At 46.7% G+C, this 17,685-nt stretch overlaps 1 protein-coding gene across 7 annotated transcripts in view; it reads right to left on the bottom strand.

Moving 5' to 3' along the window:
- The window catches only part of KIF13B (kinesin family member 13B), a 196,976-nt gene that overhangs the window by 133,462 nt on the left and 45,829 nt on the right, over positions 1–17,685 (bottom strand). For 4 of the 7 annotated variants that reach the window (XR_014545790.1, XR_014545791.1, XR_014545792.1 and 1 more), the window contains exons 3-4: positions 2,475–2,535; positions 383–475 (exon numbers count right to left, since the gene is read on the bottom strand). Coding sequence is in view for 3 of the 7 variants with exons in the window: in XM_083604747.1 (XP_083460873.1) it covers positions 383–475; positions 2,475–2,535 (154 nt within the window). In the remaining 4 variants the exon portion in view is untranslated. Of the gene's footprint in view, positions 1–382; positions 476–2,474; positions 2,536–5,210; positions 5,224–17,685 lie in introns of all 7 variants that reach the window. The other 3 variants (XR_014545793.1, XM_083604745.1, XM_083604746.1) reach the window with 1 other exon arrangement.

Raw genomic sequence — 17,685 nt, 5'->3', positions numbered from 1 at the left:
ATTATATATTAAAAAAACAACCCCAGAAGCAGAGCAAAACCCCAAACGGAACACAGTTTTCAGGCCTAGGAATCAATGGCCAACTGCTCAGCAAAGGAGGATCTGCTCATCTCTCTCTAGCCCCATCCTGGCTTCTGTCCCTTGCGGCTGCGCTAAATCAGCCTTCCTCCATCTTGGGCTCCCAGATGTTGTGGGACTACAACTCCCATCATCCATAGTCAGCAGGGGCAGCAGTCAGGGATGATGGGAGTCGTAGTCCGGCAACCCGGGGTGGTGGTGGTGGTGGTAGGGTCTAACCAAACTGCCAAAGCGTAATCTCATATAATCAGAAACTTTATTATTTTATTTTATTTTTCCACCCTCCCAAGGGGCAAGCGCTTACCGGTCTGTCCATAGGCGAAGATGCAGGCGTTGTAGCCTTCAAAAGCGTTCTGGAGAATGTTCTCCCCAAGGCACTGGAAAACAACGTCTTGGCCTAAAATTAGAACAAAAAGATTCAAATGGCTCGGTCAGAAGAGGAAGAAGTCGTAAACCTCCTTTGATAAGGCCCTCCAGGACTTCAAAACACGCCGCAAGACGCATCATATGAGAACTGTTAACGTCTTTCATGTGTGTCCAAAGCAAATGAAGTCTTTAAGGACGGAAGCTGCAGGGCAGATCTTTATTCTGATCGCGCTGAAGTCTCCCGTAAGTCCCTTTTGTGTTAATCTGTGTTTACACCAACGCAGAATGGATCACGACAAGGCAGCATATGGACTTGGGACTGTGGGCCCTCTCTCTTGGGATTTAGTACACCTTTCCTCCAAGGAAGTCTTGCAGGGAGGGGAAGGGCTACGTGGTTTTGCCCTCACCCATTACCCTGCTAGGGACGCGGGTGGCGCTGTGGGTTAAACCACAGAGCCTAGGACTTGCCGATCAGAAGATCGGCGGTTCGAATCCCCGCGACGGGGTGAGCTCCCGTTGCTCAGTCCCTGCTCCTGGCAACCTAGCAGTTCGAAAGCACGCCAGTGCAAGTAGATAAATAGATACCACTCCGGCGGGAAGGTAAACAGCGTTTCCGTGCCCTGCTCTGGTTTGCCAGAAGCGGCTTAGTCATGCTGGCCACATGACCTGGAAGCTGTACGCTGGCTCCCTTGGCCACTAAAGCAAGATGAGCGCTGCAACCCCAGAGTCAGTCACGACTGGACCTAATGGTCAGGGGTCCCTTTACCTTTACCTTACTGCCCTGCTAGGAAGGCCAAACTGAGAGATAGCTGCTGGCCAAAGGTCTTCCAGGGAGCTTGGCAAACGAACAGGGAATTCGAACCCGGGTCTCCCAGGTTCAGCTCCACCCATTAGGCTACACTGTTTCTCTGTGTCTGAATCCAGCCTGAGCTACAGATAAGCTCATCTTTCGGAGCCTGACTGTAGAAGGACCAAGGCTGAGGAGATGTAAGGAAGATGTGCAAGTATTATTATTACAGTGGTACCTCAGGTTAAGTACTTAATTCGTTCCAGAGGTCTGTTCTTAACCTGAAACTGTTCTTAACCTGAAGTGCCACTTTAGCTAACGGGGCCTCCTGCTGCCGCCGTGCCACCGGAGCATGATTTCTGTTCTCATCCAGAAGCAAAGTTCTTAACCTGAAGCACTATTTCTGGGTTAGCGGAGTCTGAAACCTGAAGCGTATGTAACCTGAAGCTTATGTAACCTGAGGTACCACTGTAGTATTATTATTTCATTATTTATAATAATAATAATAATAACAACAACACAATAATAATATATAATTATTATTCTTATAATAATATAATTTATAATATAATAATAAGACCACTTCCTCTTGCTCAGTAGAAGTGCCTGCTTTTTTCGCTAAGAAAATAAAAATAAAAATGGTTTGTCAGTCACCCTGCAGGCTTTTAAGCAAATCCTTGTGATCATACAGAGCCTATATAAAAACAGAGGATGTGGAAAAACTAGAGTTTAAGAAAACATGGTCGCTTACCTTGGCTGCCATGCCTGCATCCTGCATCAGTGCGCAGCCAAACTTGGTAAGATTTTGTTTTTTAACTTTGGAAGCAACTTGGGAAGGGCAAATTTTGAGCTGGGAAAAGGATGACTGGGAAAATGTTCAGCAGCCCCTCTGCCCCACCCACCATTCCTCTGCTCAGACTGGTGATTTCTCAGGAAGTAACAGGAGACTCCATGTTGGTATGAACACAGGTAATTTTCAGCCTCTGCTGTGAATCTCCGTGTTAACCCTTAAGGTGGGGGAGCGCCACATACTCTCTGGGGCAGGGGTAGGCAAACTAAGGCCCGGGGGCCGGATCCGGCCCAACCGCCTTCTCAATCCGGCCGACGGACAGGATTCAGCGTGTTTTCACATGAGTAGAATGTGCCCTTTTATTTAAAATGTATCCCTGGGTTATTTGTGGTGCCTGCCTCGTGTTCCTTGCTAGATCAGTACTAGGTCTGTATCTCAGCCCTGAAATACTACCTGCATATTTTTCCTTGACAGCTTCATCCATAGACCAGAAGCAGTGATCGTAGGCAAAGACCTGCGGAGAGACAAACCAGAGTCATCTTATGAAAGTCTTACTTTTACGAGGTGAACAATCTAACCAGCTTAACAGGCCATACGGAAAACAGACACCCAGCTACCAATACGCGGTTGTCCAACGATAAGTTTAGGATGTGTATGGTTCCTGCTCAGTAGCTAAACTTCAAAAGGGGCTGTGCATTTTGAATTAACCGAAGCAGTGCTCTTCTATCACAGGGTTTCCCAAACTTGGGTCTCCCGGTGTTTTTCAGTTCCCATCATCCCTCCCCATTGGTCCTGCTAGCTAGAAATGATGATGATGATGATAAATTTTATTTATACCCCGCCCTCCCCAGACAAGGCCGGGTTCAGGGCGGCTAACACCCGATATAAAAACAAATTGATTGAAATGCAATCTAAAAACAAGAGTAAAATACAACATTAAAACATTAAAATACAGCCTCATTTCAATGGAAACTCAAATCAAAAAAATTTTTAGGGATGAAAACATCAAGTCTTCGCCAAGGCTATCTTTCCAGACTTGTCCTACATGGGCCAGAAGAAAGCCAGGGAAGTCCCCAAAGAGGAGTTCCATCACAAGAGGTGAAAGGAAAATATGAAGAGAGGGAGGGAATCAAATTGATTCCAAGCCAAAGGCCAGGCGGAACAACTCTGTCTTACAGGCCCTGCGGAAAGAAATCAGATCCTGCAGGGCCCTGGTCTCATGAGACAGAGCGTTCCACCAGGCCGGAGCCAGTGTTGAGAAGGCCCTGGGTCTGGTTGAGGCTAATCTGATTTCCTTAGAACCTGGGACCTCTAGGGAGAGGTGGTCCCGTAGGTACGAGGGTCCTAGGCCGTGAAGGGCTTTAAAGGTCAAAACCAGCACCTTAAATCTGACCCTGTACTCCACCGGGAGCCAGTGATCATGAGAGTCCAAAAGCAACTGGAGACCCAGTTTGGGAAACCCTGTTTGATCAGATGCTGTTGGGACTCCCAACTCGCCTCATTCACAGCCAGCTCATTGGCCAGGGAAGATGGAAGTTGTAGTCTGGAAACATCTGGGTTGGTCGGCTTAACTGCAGCCAACATTCCATGTAGGTCACTGGCAGCTAACCTGCGGTCTTCCAGATGCTGCAAAGTTACAGCTCCCATCATTAAGGCACTGAACAATGCTCTCGGCCCAGTATACCTGAAGGAGCGTCTCCACCCCCATCGTTCAGCCCGGACACTGAGATCCAGCACCGAGGGCCTTCTGGCGGTTCCCTCACTGCAAGAAGCAAATTTACAGGGAACCAGGCAGAGGGCCTTCTCGGTGGTGGCACCCACCCTGTGGAACGCCCTCCCATCAGATGTCAAGGAGATAAACAACAGTTTGACTTTTAGAAGACATCTGAAGGCAGCTCTGTTTAGGGAAGTTTTTAACGTTTGATGTTTTATCGTGTTTTTAATATTCTGTTGGGAGCCGCCCAGAGTGGCTGGGGAAACTGGGCCTGATGGGTGGGGTAAAAATAATAAATTATTATTATTATTGTAGAATTGGAGCCCAACAACTGGGAACCCAGACTTGGAATAAGGCTAGACTAGAGGTTGATGGACTGGCAATGTCAATTCTTGGGGCAATTCCTCCCTGTGTCTATTTTACAGCAAGATTTTAGGGGCTCCCTGCTACCCAGGCTCAATCTGGCAGGGACCAGTGTTGACTGCAGCAACCCGCACGCCTGGAATCTGCAGTCATGCACTTCTGCAGCCTTTCAGAAATGGACTGAGAAAGCGAGTGAGGATGATAGGATATTAATAATAATAATAATAATAATAATAATAATAATAATAATAATAATAATATATTATTTATACCCTGCCCATCTGGGCGACTTCCAACAAAATATTAAAATACAATAATCTATTAAACATTAAAAGCTTCCCTAAACAGGGCTGCCTTCAGATGTTTTCTAAAAGTCTGGTAGTTGTTTTTCTCTTTGACATCTGGTGGGAGGGTGTTCCACAGGGCGGGGGCCACTACCGAGAAGGCCCTCTGCCTGACAGAACAACCGAGGTGTGTGCTCACCACACAACTCCACCCCGATAACAAAAAATCCTTGACCAAAGCTTCCATGAGGATACGTTCCCACATACTCTAAGCACCCTCTCGTTTCCCTAGTCATAGAATTGCAGAGTTGGAAGGGACCCGAGGGTCATCCAGTCCAACCCACTGCAACACAGCCATTCAAGGCTGTTTTGCCTCCCCCCTTTGGGCCTGCAACTTCTTTAAAACGCTGCAAAGGAAACTGTCCGAAAATAAAACCTTTGGAGAAGAAGAGAGAGAGAATACTGATAGGCAGCAACTGCAACTTTCCAACGCTGTGCAAATGGGAGGAAACGATTTGTGTGGTTTAATAGGAAGAAGAAAAAACCCCACACAACACAATCTTTCATCCACAACCCCCAGCGTTCAGTGTGTGACCATGCTGTCATTTGTTCCTGTGACTCATATCTTGGCTGCCAATGGTGCTTCTGGAGCGAAGAGCTTTTAATGTTTTGTTTCCCCTTCCTTGCACAGTAGCAGTGAGCACATATAGAAAGAAAGTGGTAAATATTTTTTCTGCACAGAATCCAAAGGCAAATAAATATCAGGATTTCCACACATCCCCCAACACACACACACCAGGCTCCAAAGTGCAATTGGAAAAGACTTACCTTGGGTTGGCTCCTACAGTTCAGAAACAGGAACATCATGGGACATGCAAGGAAAAAGCAGGAGGGGTAGAAGAGGGAGAGAAGGAAAATAACAGGTTAACACCTTGCTCTCTCTATTTTTTGTAAGTGCAAAAGAAATCACAAGTTTAAAAATTCACAAGACAACAGTTCTGGTCACTGACAAAGATACAAATCTTCAAAAGTATTCGCTTTAATATCACTTTCAATAATCAGGTTTTTTTCTGCAGATACGCCAGGTTGTCAGAAGAAAGGCATTTCCGCACACAGGACAAAGTTCCAGAAGAGACAAGTAAAAGACTTATGGCACGATACACCCAAGAAAATAGATACCTCCAGTTACGAACTTAATTCGTTCCGGAGGTCCATTCTTAAGCCGAAACCATTCTTAACCTGAGGCGCGCTTTCGCTAATGGCGCCTCCCGCTGCTGCCGGCGCACAACTTCTGCTCGCATCCCGAGGCAAAGTTCGCAACAATGGGCATCTATTTCCGGGTTAGCGCAGCTCATAACCCAAAGCGTTCGCAAGGAGGATGGTACGTAACATGAGGTTTCACTGTATAGGATCACAGATACGACAGGGTCAAGATCCCACAGGTTTTGCAGAAATCCAAATCCTGAAAGTTGGGCTGGGTGATATCTGGCTTCCAACATCGCGATACATCACCAGCTAAACATAGCAATGTACAGTGGTACCTCGGGTTAAGTACTTAATTTGTTCCGGAGGTCTGTTCTTAACCTGAAACTGTTCTTAACCTGAGGTACCGCTTTAGCTAATGGGGCCTCCAGCTGCTGTCACGCCGCCAGAGAACGATTTCTGTTGTCATCCTGAAGCAAAGTTCTTAACCCGAGGTACTATTTCTGGGTTAGTGGAGTCTGTAACCTGAAGCATCTGTAACCCGAGGTACCACTGTACCGATATATCGCAATGTCTGAAATAAGGATGGAGCTATGCAGAGGCACTGGCTGGCTTCACGGTTTCCCCCACATTGTGATTTTTGCACAACACAAACACACACACATCATGATTCACAATATATTGCCAGGTCAAGAATGATGAAACCGGTATCATGGATATGGATAGTGTTGGTGCTGACCTTTCAAGCCCTAAACGGCCTCGGCCCAGTATACCTGAAAGAGCTTCTCCACCCCCATCGTTCTGCCTGGACGCTGAGGTCCAGCTCCAATGGCCTTCTGGTGGTTCCCTCCCTGTGAGAAGTGAGGTTACAGGGAACCAGGCAGAGGGCCTTCTCGGTGGTGGCACCCGCCCTGTGGAACGCCCTCCCACCAGATGTCAAGGAGATAAACAACAATTTGACTTTTAGAAGACATCTGAAGGCAGCCCTGTTTAGGGAAGCTTTTAACGTTTGATGTTTTATCGTGTTTTTAATATTCTGTTGGGAGCCGCCCAGAGTGGCTAGGGAAACCCAGCCAGATGGGCGGGGTACAAATAATAAATTATTATTATTATGGACTTCAAAACGGTTTTGGACGGTATTGATATATTGCCCAGCCCTGTTTGCAAGAAGATTAGTCTCCAAAGTGTGCTCTCATTTTTGTGTGTGTCACTGCCTCCCAATTGATTATATTTTTACCCTGCTTTTCAGGGAAAGCGCTGACCACCTCTCCCAAGGCAAGCTGTTTGCGGAAATCCAAATGCCATTCCCAATGTGAGATAACCACGATGAGACTGCAGGGTGGTTGGGGGAAAGAGGAACCAGCAATATCAGCCACAAAACACCCCGGCATCTCCCTCATCAGGAGTAAGGAGACTGACCCTGACATTTTCCCAGCCGCCTCTGGGCAGCAGGAGTGTGTGGTGGAGGAAGGGACAGCGAGACAGAGAGAGTCGCAGGAACAAAACATGAATTGCAGATCCTCTCCCGTTGGCCACTTGTGCTTAGAAGGGGAGACGGCGTTCAGCTCTCAAGGTATCTGTTTCCCTTGGACTGTCTCCTGGCATAATGATCTGACCTTGACCGCTGCTGCTCTGCTCTTACCCGATTAAGAGTCAACAGGCACACAGAGAAAAGCACCGTAATAGCAGCATTGGTAAGGCGCAGCGCTAGGAACGTCGCAAAGACGGAGCAAACTTCGTGCCTCCAAGAAAAGTGGAAGACTGGGGGCTTTTGCTTAACTGAAGTTTGTTGTGCGGTCTGTTACAACAAAAATGTGGTTCGCGCTAACTATGGCTAATTTCAAAGAAGCCGGCATCAAACAGCGGTTTCTGAAGCTGGCTTTTATATATGTATTTCTCTATCGGCGGGGAGGGGATTATAACACCAATGTTAAGTGGCAAAAACCATCATGGTGGTAAATAGCGTGAAAAGAACTGTAGAATGTACATTCCCAAGGAAAGTGCAAAATGCGTCGCAAATCTGCAGATCATCTTAATACGTCAACACAGCAGATTTAACCCTCGGGAAAGACTAGGCGAAGAGATGAGTTTTAAGAGGCTTTTTGAAATTAACTGTGGTTAGCCTTAACAGCAATTCTGGGTTCGAAAGGCACAGCAAACCATGGTTAGCTAAAAGCAGAAGTGGAAGCTGCTGAGTTTCTCCTCTCAGTTATGTGGGACAAGGAGACGCGAACAACTAAGAAAGACCCACTGTGGCTCATGCATGCCACACTAAACCCTGGTTTATCCTTACGCGCAAGCACGGCTCATGTGACCGAAGCAGGAAGTGTGACGAGATCTGCACAATTCACAGCAGCCCATTTGAAATTTGCCTTTCAACGCAGCTGTCCAGCCAAGCGACCTGTAGCGGCGAAGCCTTTTCGCCTCCCTCCCCCCAAATTGCGAGACAGGATTATGTTATTATATGTCACTTAAAACGTTTAGGTCTTTATTGTGCTCGTATTATTCAGCGCTTGGGATTAAAAGCAGCAATAAGAACATAATCCCTGTGGCCCTTCCCTGCATATGGAGGTTTCAAAAAGAGGATTACGCTGTGTAAAACAAGCAGCTCAATATAGGCCAAAAGGCCGGTTTCAAATAAGCATTGTGTTCTTTCCACAAAGATGCACACACAGCCTCATTTGATGTTCGCGGCTAAGCAGAGGACCAGAAGCCCTGCCATGAAAGCAAACCGCAGGGCACCCAGGCACAGCTTGCAGCTCAGGCAACCCCTGTGGGAAGTCTCCCCCAAACCTGGTGCCCTTAGATGGGCTAGGCCACAATTCCTATCAGCCAAAACATCTACAGGGCACCTTCCCGGTGAAGCGCATCAAATTCTAGGGTTGGAAGGGACCTCCAGAGTCATCTAGTTCAACCTTCTGCAATGCAGGAATCTCAGCACAGAATCACAGAATTGCAGATTTGGAAGATGGAATGATTCGTCATTATTTTGCAGTGATCATTTACACAAGAACTCCAAAGCACTGCACGTGCTGTATCTCAGCAGTCGTCACAGCAGCTGAGTTTAGCTAGGCCAGTCGTCATTGACCTCAAAAACCACAGAATTGGGAACTCAAGGGTCATCCAGTCCAAACCCCTGCAGTGCAGGAACCACACCTAAAGCACCCCTGACAGACGGCCACCCGACCTTTGCTTAGAAACCTCCACCACCTTCCGAGGGAGTCCGTTCCAATGTCAGACAACTCTTAGCGTCAGAAAGTTCTTCCTGATATTAAGTCGGAATCACTTGTAATGAGAACGCATTGGTTCAGGTCCGACCATCTGGAGCAGCAGTTTCCATGGTCCATCTTCCATGTGGCAGCCCTTGAGATATTTGAAGGTGGTTACCTATCAGGTGGCGCTGTGGGTTAAATCACAGAGCCTAGGGCTTGCCGATCAGAAGGTCAGCGGTTCGAATCCCAGCGACGGGGTGAGCTCCTGTGGCTCGGTCCCTGCTCCTGCCTACCTAGCAGTTCAAAAGCACCTCAAAGTGCAAGTAGATAAATAGGTACCACTCCGGCGGGAAGGGAAACGGCGTTTCCGTGCGCTGCTCTGGTTCGCCAGAAGCGGCTTAGTCATGCTGGCCACATGACCCGGAAGCTGTACGCCGGCTCCCTCGGCCAATAAAGCGAGATGAGCGCCGCAACCCCAGAGTCGGCCACGACTGGACCTAATGGTTAGGGGTCCCTTTACCTTTACCTTTAAACATTGGAACAATGTTAGGATGTGGGGGTGTTATTTGCATGAAAACTACTGCTGGCTCGCATTACTCCTTCCCGTTGCATTTACTGCCAGCCCTGACTCAGGCTTCAGTTTGGCGGTAGGGAAGGTGAGCGACACAGACATTTATCACATCCGAAGAGCAACACAGATGAGAGGAGATGCTCGGTTTCCATCTGGGAGTCATATGCGTTTGTCTGGCTAAGAGATTAAATCCCGGCCTTTCCTATCCTCATTCTCTTTTAACAGCATTAATCTCATATAATTAAAGGGTGTTCGTTAAAATTTTCAGGAAAGTCTTTGGAGAGACATCAGAAGGATGGGTGGGTTTGTTAAGAAAGGGGGGAGAGGAGCAATAGGCTCGTGTTTCGCCTTCCTAAAAATACACACCGTTCCCCCATTATTCAAAAACTTCCTACTCAGCCAGCGGTGGCTCATTTTGAGACAAGGCTTGTAAATTAGAGTAAGTAGCCAATACACGTGGGTTTATGACGTGCGGTTTGTTTAATTTGTGAAAACCACAATAGACCGTGGCAGCAATTAGTGAGTCAGGATGGTTAAGTGTGTCTGCTCTGGAGGAGAAAAGGCTAATAAAAAGTCAAAAGGGAAAACCCTGAACAGTAAGAGACAACCCAGCTCTCCATTCATCACCTTCCTTAGGCATTTCCAGCAAGCTTGATTTAATTATTACTCTTTCGCTGCTCATTTTAATGCTCTGAAAACAGGCACAGCTTTGCGGTCTCAACGTGCGGATGAGATGATGGTGTCGAGAGGAGGAATTTGGGGTTTGTTAGGCACTGGGGAGGGATGCGGGTGGCGCTGTGGGTTAAACCACAGAGCCTAGGACTTGCGACGGGTTGAGCTCCCGTTGCTCGGTCCCAGCTCCTGCCAACCTAGCAGTTCGAAAGCACGTCAAAGTGCAAGTAGATAAACAGGTACCACTCCGGCGGGAAAATAAATGGCGTTTCCATGCACTGTTCTGGTTCGCCAGAAGCTGCTTAGTCATGCTGGCCACATGACCTGGAAGCTGTACACCGGCTCCCTTGTAAATTAGAGTAAGTAGCCAATACACGTGGGTTTACACTTAAAGGTGAGATGAACGCCGCAACCCCAGAGTCGGCCACAACTGGACCTAACGGTCAGGGGTCCCTTTACATTTTAAACCAAGGTTGGGGAAGGGGAAGAGAGTTTCGAAGCCACGGCTCTCTAAAACTTTGGCGACACTCCCCCCACCACAACCAGCAATTTGTATGCTGTCCACATCTGAATATGCCCAATTCCCAAAATCAAATTGGATTTGCACTTCCTTGCTACGCTTTCCAGTTTGCTTTTGCCGTTGACGCTGTTAAATACACACACACATTGGCTACAATTCTCCCATGTTACTCATGGCATGTGAGCCTGTCCTGTTTGCCACCCCATGTCAGGGAGGGCTTTATGGGTAGGAGAGGAGGGGGATAAGCTCTCAATGACCTGGTTTACCCAAAGAGCAAAGCGACAATTCTCTCTGTGTGTGTGTTTGTGTGTCTGTGTGTGTTGGCAGAAATTGCACGAGAACTTTCTACATACGGTCTACACCCCAGATTCCATTCCGCTATGGCTTTGGAGTTTGGGTAACTTGTTTCATCCTCGTCTCCAAACACCCCGCAAAACAGCAGCTACATCGTTCCAGTCAAAATGGCAGAAATCCACCCCTGTACCCAGTCTACAAAAGGGGGCTTCAAATACGGGCGGATAGGGTGGGTGGGAACAGGGGGAAAGCAGGCAAGCCCAGATTTTAGCGACAGATGGGGGATAAAAGCTGGGGAACAATCAAACGGAGACTTAATACCATGCGGTGCCTGGAGAATATGCAGAGACATGGTGACGAAAATGAAATATTTGGGACGTCCAAAGGGACTGTGGCTTGTATTCGAGGCCTCGCCATTCCCTTTCAGCAATGAAGACCAGAATTTAAGGACAGGGAAGAAAAGTTCATGTTTCTGCTTAAGTCAGATTCTGCCCCATCCTCCAAGGCTTGTCCTACTTTCTCTATTTCACCATCTTTCAACATCTGCTCCGTCGTTCTCTCACCCACCAAGAACAAGCTGCATTTTGGGCTGGCAATTCCAAACGCCTGTTTTGTACTTGGAGGCCTAAGAAGTTTAGATTTAAAGAGTTTTGTTCTCTTTCATAACGTTCTTCTTTCTCGGGACTGGCATGCAGAGCCTTGCAGGGCTACTTTCCTTCGCACAACGCTCCCTTGATAATCAAATTAAAACAAGATTGTGGGCGGGGAGGTCTTGTGAACAGCCCTGGGCGACAAAGAAAGAGTTAATAAAAAATTAAAAAATAAAATAGAGGGGAGAAGCGGGAAGAGTTGCATCATACCGAGTCAGATAAATCATTAATAACATTTCTTATCTCACCTTTCCAAGAAGTGAAAGGGATTCTCTTATGTTACCTGCACATTATGCATCTGAGTAATACTCCCCCCCCCCGGAATAATTGCATACACAGCCAGTAAGGTGCATTCTGAACACTGATATGTATCCAACAGGCCCTGTTTATTTCTTTGATTCCATTTAAGAATAACTTCCCATGAAAGATGTCAAAGAAGCAATCTTGTAATTGTTTGAGAAACGATCAACGATAAATAAATTCAAAACAATTCCACATGCAAAAAAAACAAAAACACTGTTTCAAATTCAGTGCAGATAAGCAGAGTGGGACACAACCTTTTACATTTCTGGAAAACCAGCCTTATTTTTCTTCGACATTTCCCCGCAGAGCCACCACCTGCAACTCTCAGCACTTTTAAGAGCAAAAATTCAGGTTGTGAACATTTGCCTGTTGCCGCTACTGCAGTTTATTTTATTATTATTATTAACCCTTAGAAAAAATGGCAAGGTTAACTGTGGTTAACTGATCATCTTCTTCTTTGGTGATCCCTCGTAGTCGAGTAAGATGGTCTTCCATAAAAACGGTTTTAACAATGAGTCCGTAAGTGACTATGGAGGCCAATTCTGGATCCACACGTCCTTCCACAGTGGGGACATTGTTTTCCGGGCGGGAGTTGATCACGGTGTGGATTTGCCAAGTGTGCCTTCCTCTTAGCACATTTCTCCCTTGCGTCCTGAGTTTGAGTGTCTTCAAAGCCCATGACACCTTTGGGAAAGGCTGTTCTCCAACCGGAGCGCTCGCAGGCCAGTGTTTCCCAGTTGTCGGTGTTTATACTACATTTTTTTTAAGATTTGCCTTGAGAGAGTCTTTAAACCTCTTTTGTTGACCACCAGCATTACGCTTTCCATTTTTATAAGTTCAGAATAGAGTAGTTGCTTTGGAAGACAATCATCAGGCATCCACACAACATGACCAGTCCAACAAAGTTGATGTTGAAGAATCATTGCTTCAACACTGGTGATCTTTGCTTCACAAACACCAGTCAAGAGGGTAAATGACCTAATAATACTTTAAGGGGCCATGAAATATTGAACTAACTTTTTATGTTAACTCTGGGCAACTCCAGTCCTAACAACCTATTTGGCTCAGGGGCCGCTGGAGCACAAGCTAGCGTAGCCTAAGAGTTAAGCCAGCCCGAACCTCGCAGGTTCCATTGGGACGGCCAGATAGCATGCCAGGTGTTGAACACACTTGCAAGAAGCGAATCATTAGCTCTGAGCAGCTGTTTCCCAGCAAAGAAGACTGTCCCATCAAAGCCCTGCCAAACTTCCTGCTCTCTTCCACTGTCTTTAAGAGACAACAACTCGCTTTGATTAAACTATGGCTGGCAGATGTAAAATACATCAAAATCAAACTTTAGGCAGCTAGAAAGGGAACGAGGAAACAGGAGGGATGAGAATTGCCGACAAAAATCACAGCTGCTAAGATACGCATCTGATTTTTTTTTAAAAAAGGAGGAAATTGATTTAAAGATTGGTGATCGTTCCCAAAAATATTTTATTCTTTTCACTCATTTATACAAGAGGCAACAACCGCCCCTTCCCGAAGTGCCAAATGTCTGTTTATTTACATTTAACTTTCAGGTAATTTCAGTTTTTAAGCAAAGGTATTCCACAGGTGTTTTCTGAGGTCTCCGACGGTATTCTACCAGTATTGCATTATGTAGTAAAACTGTGGCAGGTTGATTGAAAAGCACCGATTTCCTCGACAGTTTAACTCCATCAGACATTGTCAGAGATCTTGAATCCCTCCAGCTTGGGTCTGTGGAGGGCTAGATTTTAACTCGCAAAAGGTGGCTAACCCCACAGGGAAGTTCATGAGGCCACAGAAGTTTTCGTTTGAGATTGCCAGGTCCTCCATCAGCTGCAGTGCCAGATCTGTTGGCTTCTGATGGCCTGCCTTAAAAAGGACCATCTCTCACGAACAACCCCAACCCCAGCTTTCTCTGCAGAGGGACAGAAATGTGGGGTTTTGAGCAGCACACAGAGACAGCTTGCATAAGCTGCAATCCTCGGGGTGTACACAGCACGCCGGAGATCTCGCGGTGCTTGCAGCCTGGGTATACTAGCAATTGCCTTTGGCAAGCAGACATTTGGCAAAATAGACCTGCAATTCAGCTTGCCAACAAAGGTCCGTATAGTAAAAGCTATGGTTTTCCCAGTAGTGATGTATGGAAGTGAGAGCTGGGCCATAAAGAAGGCTGATCACCAAAGGATTGATGCTTTGAATTCTGGTGCTGGAGGAGACTCTGGAGAGTCCCATGGACTGCAAGAAGATCCAACCTCTCCATTCTGAAGGAAATCAGCCCTGAGTGCTCACTGGAAGGACGGATCGTGAAGCTGAGGCTCCAAGACTTTGGCCACCTCATGAGAAGAGAAGACTCCCTGGAAAAGACCCTGATGTTGGGAAAGATGGAGGGCACAAGGAGAATGGGACGACAGAGGATGAGATGGTGGAATAGTGTTCTTGAAGCTACCAGCATGAGTTTGACCAAACTGCGGGAGGCAGTGGAGGACAGGAGTGCCTGGCGTGCTCTGGTCCAGGGGGTCATGAAGAGTCGGACACAACTAAACAACTAAACAACAACAACAACACCTGCAATTCTGTTCCACTACATCTGGGCCGTGACCCAGACATAGTCAAAACACAGACCAGGCATGGAGCATCTTCCAGCTCAAGGTTTCCCAAAGTCAGATGCCGATGTCGGCTGTTGCCATTCTGCTCCTGAAGGAAAGTGTGAAGAGACCACGAGACCTGCAAGACCTGGACCCAGAGATGTCTCTGCTCCATAGTCACCTGGCCTAGGGAGGCGGCGATCCCCACTGCCTCCATCAGCAAAGGCTGATCCTGCTGCGAAAGATGCCTAGATTGCATTTCGTAAAGTTTATGGAAACAGAACTTGCTCACCTTAAATGCATTCGAGAAGGAACAGAGGAAGCGCTTAAGGTGAGTGAGCAACATTAAACCAAGACATTCCAACAGTCCAGAAATGCCTGAGTGGAGATAATGAATCGAATAAATTGGAGGAGTGAGAGAGGTGGAGCAGAGAGGAAGAATTTGCACGTGGACAAGGGAGAGCCATCAACAAAAACGAAACAAAGCAGCCCATTCAGTCAAAGATCTTTCAAATATTGCACGAGATTTCATAGCTGAGAACCTGAAGCAACAGATGTGGGAGCAGACTAATAGGGAACTCTTCTGGAATTGAATACAGTGGTGCCTCGCAAGACGAAATTAATTCGTTCCGCGAATTTTTTTGTCTAGCGAATTTTTCGTCTTGCGAAGCACAAAATCCCATAGGAATGCATTGAAAATCAATTAATGCGTTCCTATGGTCAAAAAAGTCCAAACAAAGCCAAATTTGGTACAACAAGAGTTTATTAAGTGCTCTTTAAAGTCACACATACTGTAAAGAGCATTTCAAAATTCAAACCCAGATTTTTTTTAAAAAAACAGCAGAGTGGCCCAATGGTCACAGAAAATCATAAAAATGCGGGGGGAAAAACACAAGCTTCCAGATTCTTGCAAACCCCTCCTCAACTGTTCCCCCAGCCACCCAGCACACAGAAATTCAAATCCAGAAATTTTTTTAAAAAACAGCAGAGTGCCCCAATGGTCACAAAAAAATCATAAAAATGCAGAAAAAAACACACACAAGCTTCCAGATTCTTGCAAATCCCTCCCCAACACCAAGTCCTTGAATTCCAAACACCCCAACCCAAAATCCAACCCCCCCCAAAAAAGTTTTAAAAGCTTAACTTACCAAATGGCTGCAAAAGAAGTTTTGGAAAAGCTTCAAAAATCACCAAAGTCTTTAAAAACCTCAAAAAAGGCTACTATGTACACTGCGTTCTATGAGTTGCTCCTCGAAGTCAAGTCGCAACTGTATTAACGGTGTTAAGAAAAAGGAAACAAACTTGCAAGACGTTTTTGTCTTGCGAAGCAAGCCCATAGGGAAATTCGTCTTGCGAAGCAGCTCAAAAAACGGAAAACCCTTTCGTCTAGCGAGTTTTTCGTCTTGCGAGGCATTCGTCTTGCGGGGCACCACTGTATTTATTGTTCTCTCACAGATTATGCTCTTCCTGAAGAGCCCTGCTTAAGGTGCCTTTGCTGCACTAACTTAGGCCAAGAAAGGGCAGGGCCTCATTTTGTGACAGCTCCAAGGCTGCAAAGTAATGAGACTGTGCAATCCTCCTTGCTTCTCAAAACAGGTGCAAAACACATCTGTGCCCAGTTCTGGGAGCCACCATTTAAGAAGGATTTGGACAAGCTGGAACATGTGCAGAGGAGGGCAACCAAGATGATCAAGGGTCTGGAAGCCAAGCCTTAGGAGCAGCGCTTGAAGGAGCTGGGTATGTTTAGCCTGGAAAACCTTTAAAGCCCTATATGGCCTAGGACCCTCGTACCTACAGGACCGCTTCTCCTGGTATGTCCCACAGAGGACATTACAGTCTTCAAATAAAAACATCTTGCAGATCCCGGGCCACAGGGATGTTAGACTGGCCTCAACCAGAGCCAGGGCCTTTTCGGCTATGGCCCTGATCTGGTGGAACGTTCTGTCACAAGAGACTAGGGCCCTGCGGGACTTGACATCTTTCCACAGGGCCTGCAAGACAGAGCTGTTCCACCAGGCCTTTGGCTAAGGCACAGTCTGACCCCCTCCTTTGGTAATGCTCAGAACTCTAGCCCAATGGTTGCCATCAATTTGATTTTGAATTTAGAATGAATTGATTTTGCATGCTGTGTTACTTTTATTGTTGTTAGCCGCTCTGAGCCCGGTTCCGGCTGGGGAGGGCGGGATATAAATAAAATTTTATTATTATTTATTATTAAAAGAGGAGACCAAGAGCCATCTTCAAATATCTCAAGGGCTATCACATGGATGATGGAGCAACCTTGTTTTCTCCTGCTCCAGAGGGCAGGACTCGAACCCGTGGCTTCAAGTTACAAGAAGGGAGATTCTGACCAAAAAGCAGGAAGAACTTTGTGACAATAAGAGCTGTTTGACAGTCTCCCTTGGGAGGTGGTGGACTCTCCTTCCCTGGAGGTTTTTAAGCAGATGTTGGATGGCCATCTGTCAGGGATGCTTTAGCTGAGATTCCTGCATTGCAGGGGGTTGGACTAGATGACCCTTGGGTCCCTTCCAACTCTACAGGTCTACGATTCTACGAAAGGCCTCTGATGGTGGTTTAAAAGTTCTGTTATGAGGCTATGTGGCTTTACAAAATACTGTTGTTGTTTTAATGTGCAGCTCTTGATTTTGTTGGGTTTTAAAGGACTGAACATTTATTACAGCTTTGCCCCCTTGGTAGTTCTTGGGCAGTGGTAGGCAAACTAAGGTCCGGGTGCCGGATCCGGCCCAATCGCCTTCTCAATCCAGCCTGCGGACGGTCCTGGAATCAGGTGTTTTTACATGAGTAGAATGTGTGCTTTTATTTAAAATGCATCTCTGAGTTATTTGTGGGGCATAGGAATTCATTCATTCATTTTTTTTCCAAAATATAGTCCGGCCCCCCACAAGGTCTGAGGGACGGTGGACCAGCCCATGGCTAAAAAAGGTTGCTGACCCCTGTTCTTGGGTTTTCAACTGTATTTGTTGCTAGCCAGCTTGAGTTTAGAGAGGGGCATGGCAGAAAAAATCCTGTTTTTAAAACTCTGCACCCTGTTCCACCCACCCAGCCATGGAAGAGATCATTCTGTCGGCTGTGCTCTCGCCTTACCCTTCGCACAGCATCCGAAATAACCTTTCTCCTCACCCCTCGGTTATTTCCCCTCCTTGACGTTTCATATTGGCACACTCATGACTTAATAATGAAATATTCCCAGGGGAAGGATCAGACTACGTGAACATAACACAACGGGCTTCCATTAATTGTTTCGGGCAGCGGCAGGGAAGCAC

The sequence above is a fragment of the Podarcis filfolensis genome, assembly GCF_964270895.1.
Source record: "Podarcis filfolensis genome assembly, chromosome: 3".
NCBI classification, from domain to species: domain Eukaryota; kingdom Metazoa; phylum Chordata; class Lepidosauria; order Squamata; family Lacertidae; genus Podarcis; species Podarcis filfolensis.
The sequence above is the reverse complement of the archived record's forward strand: the minus strand, read 5'-3'. Positions and strand labels throughout refer to the sequence as shown.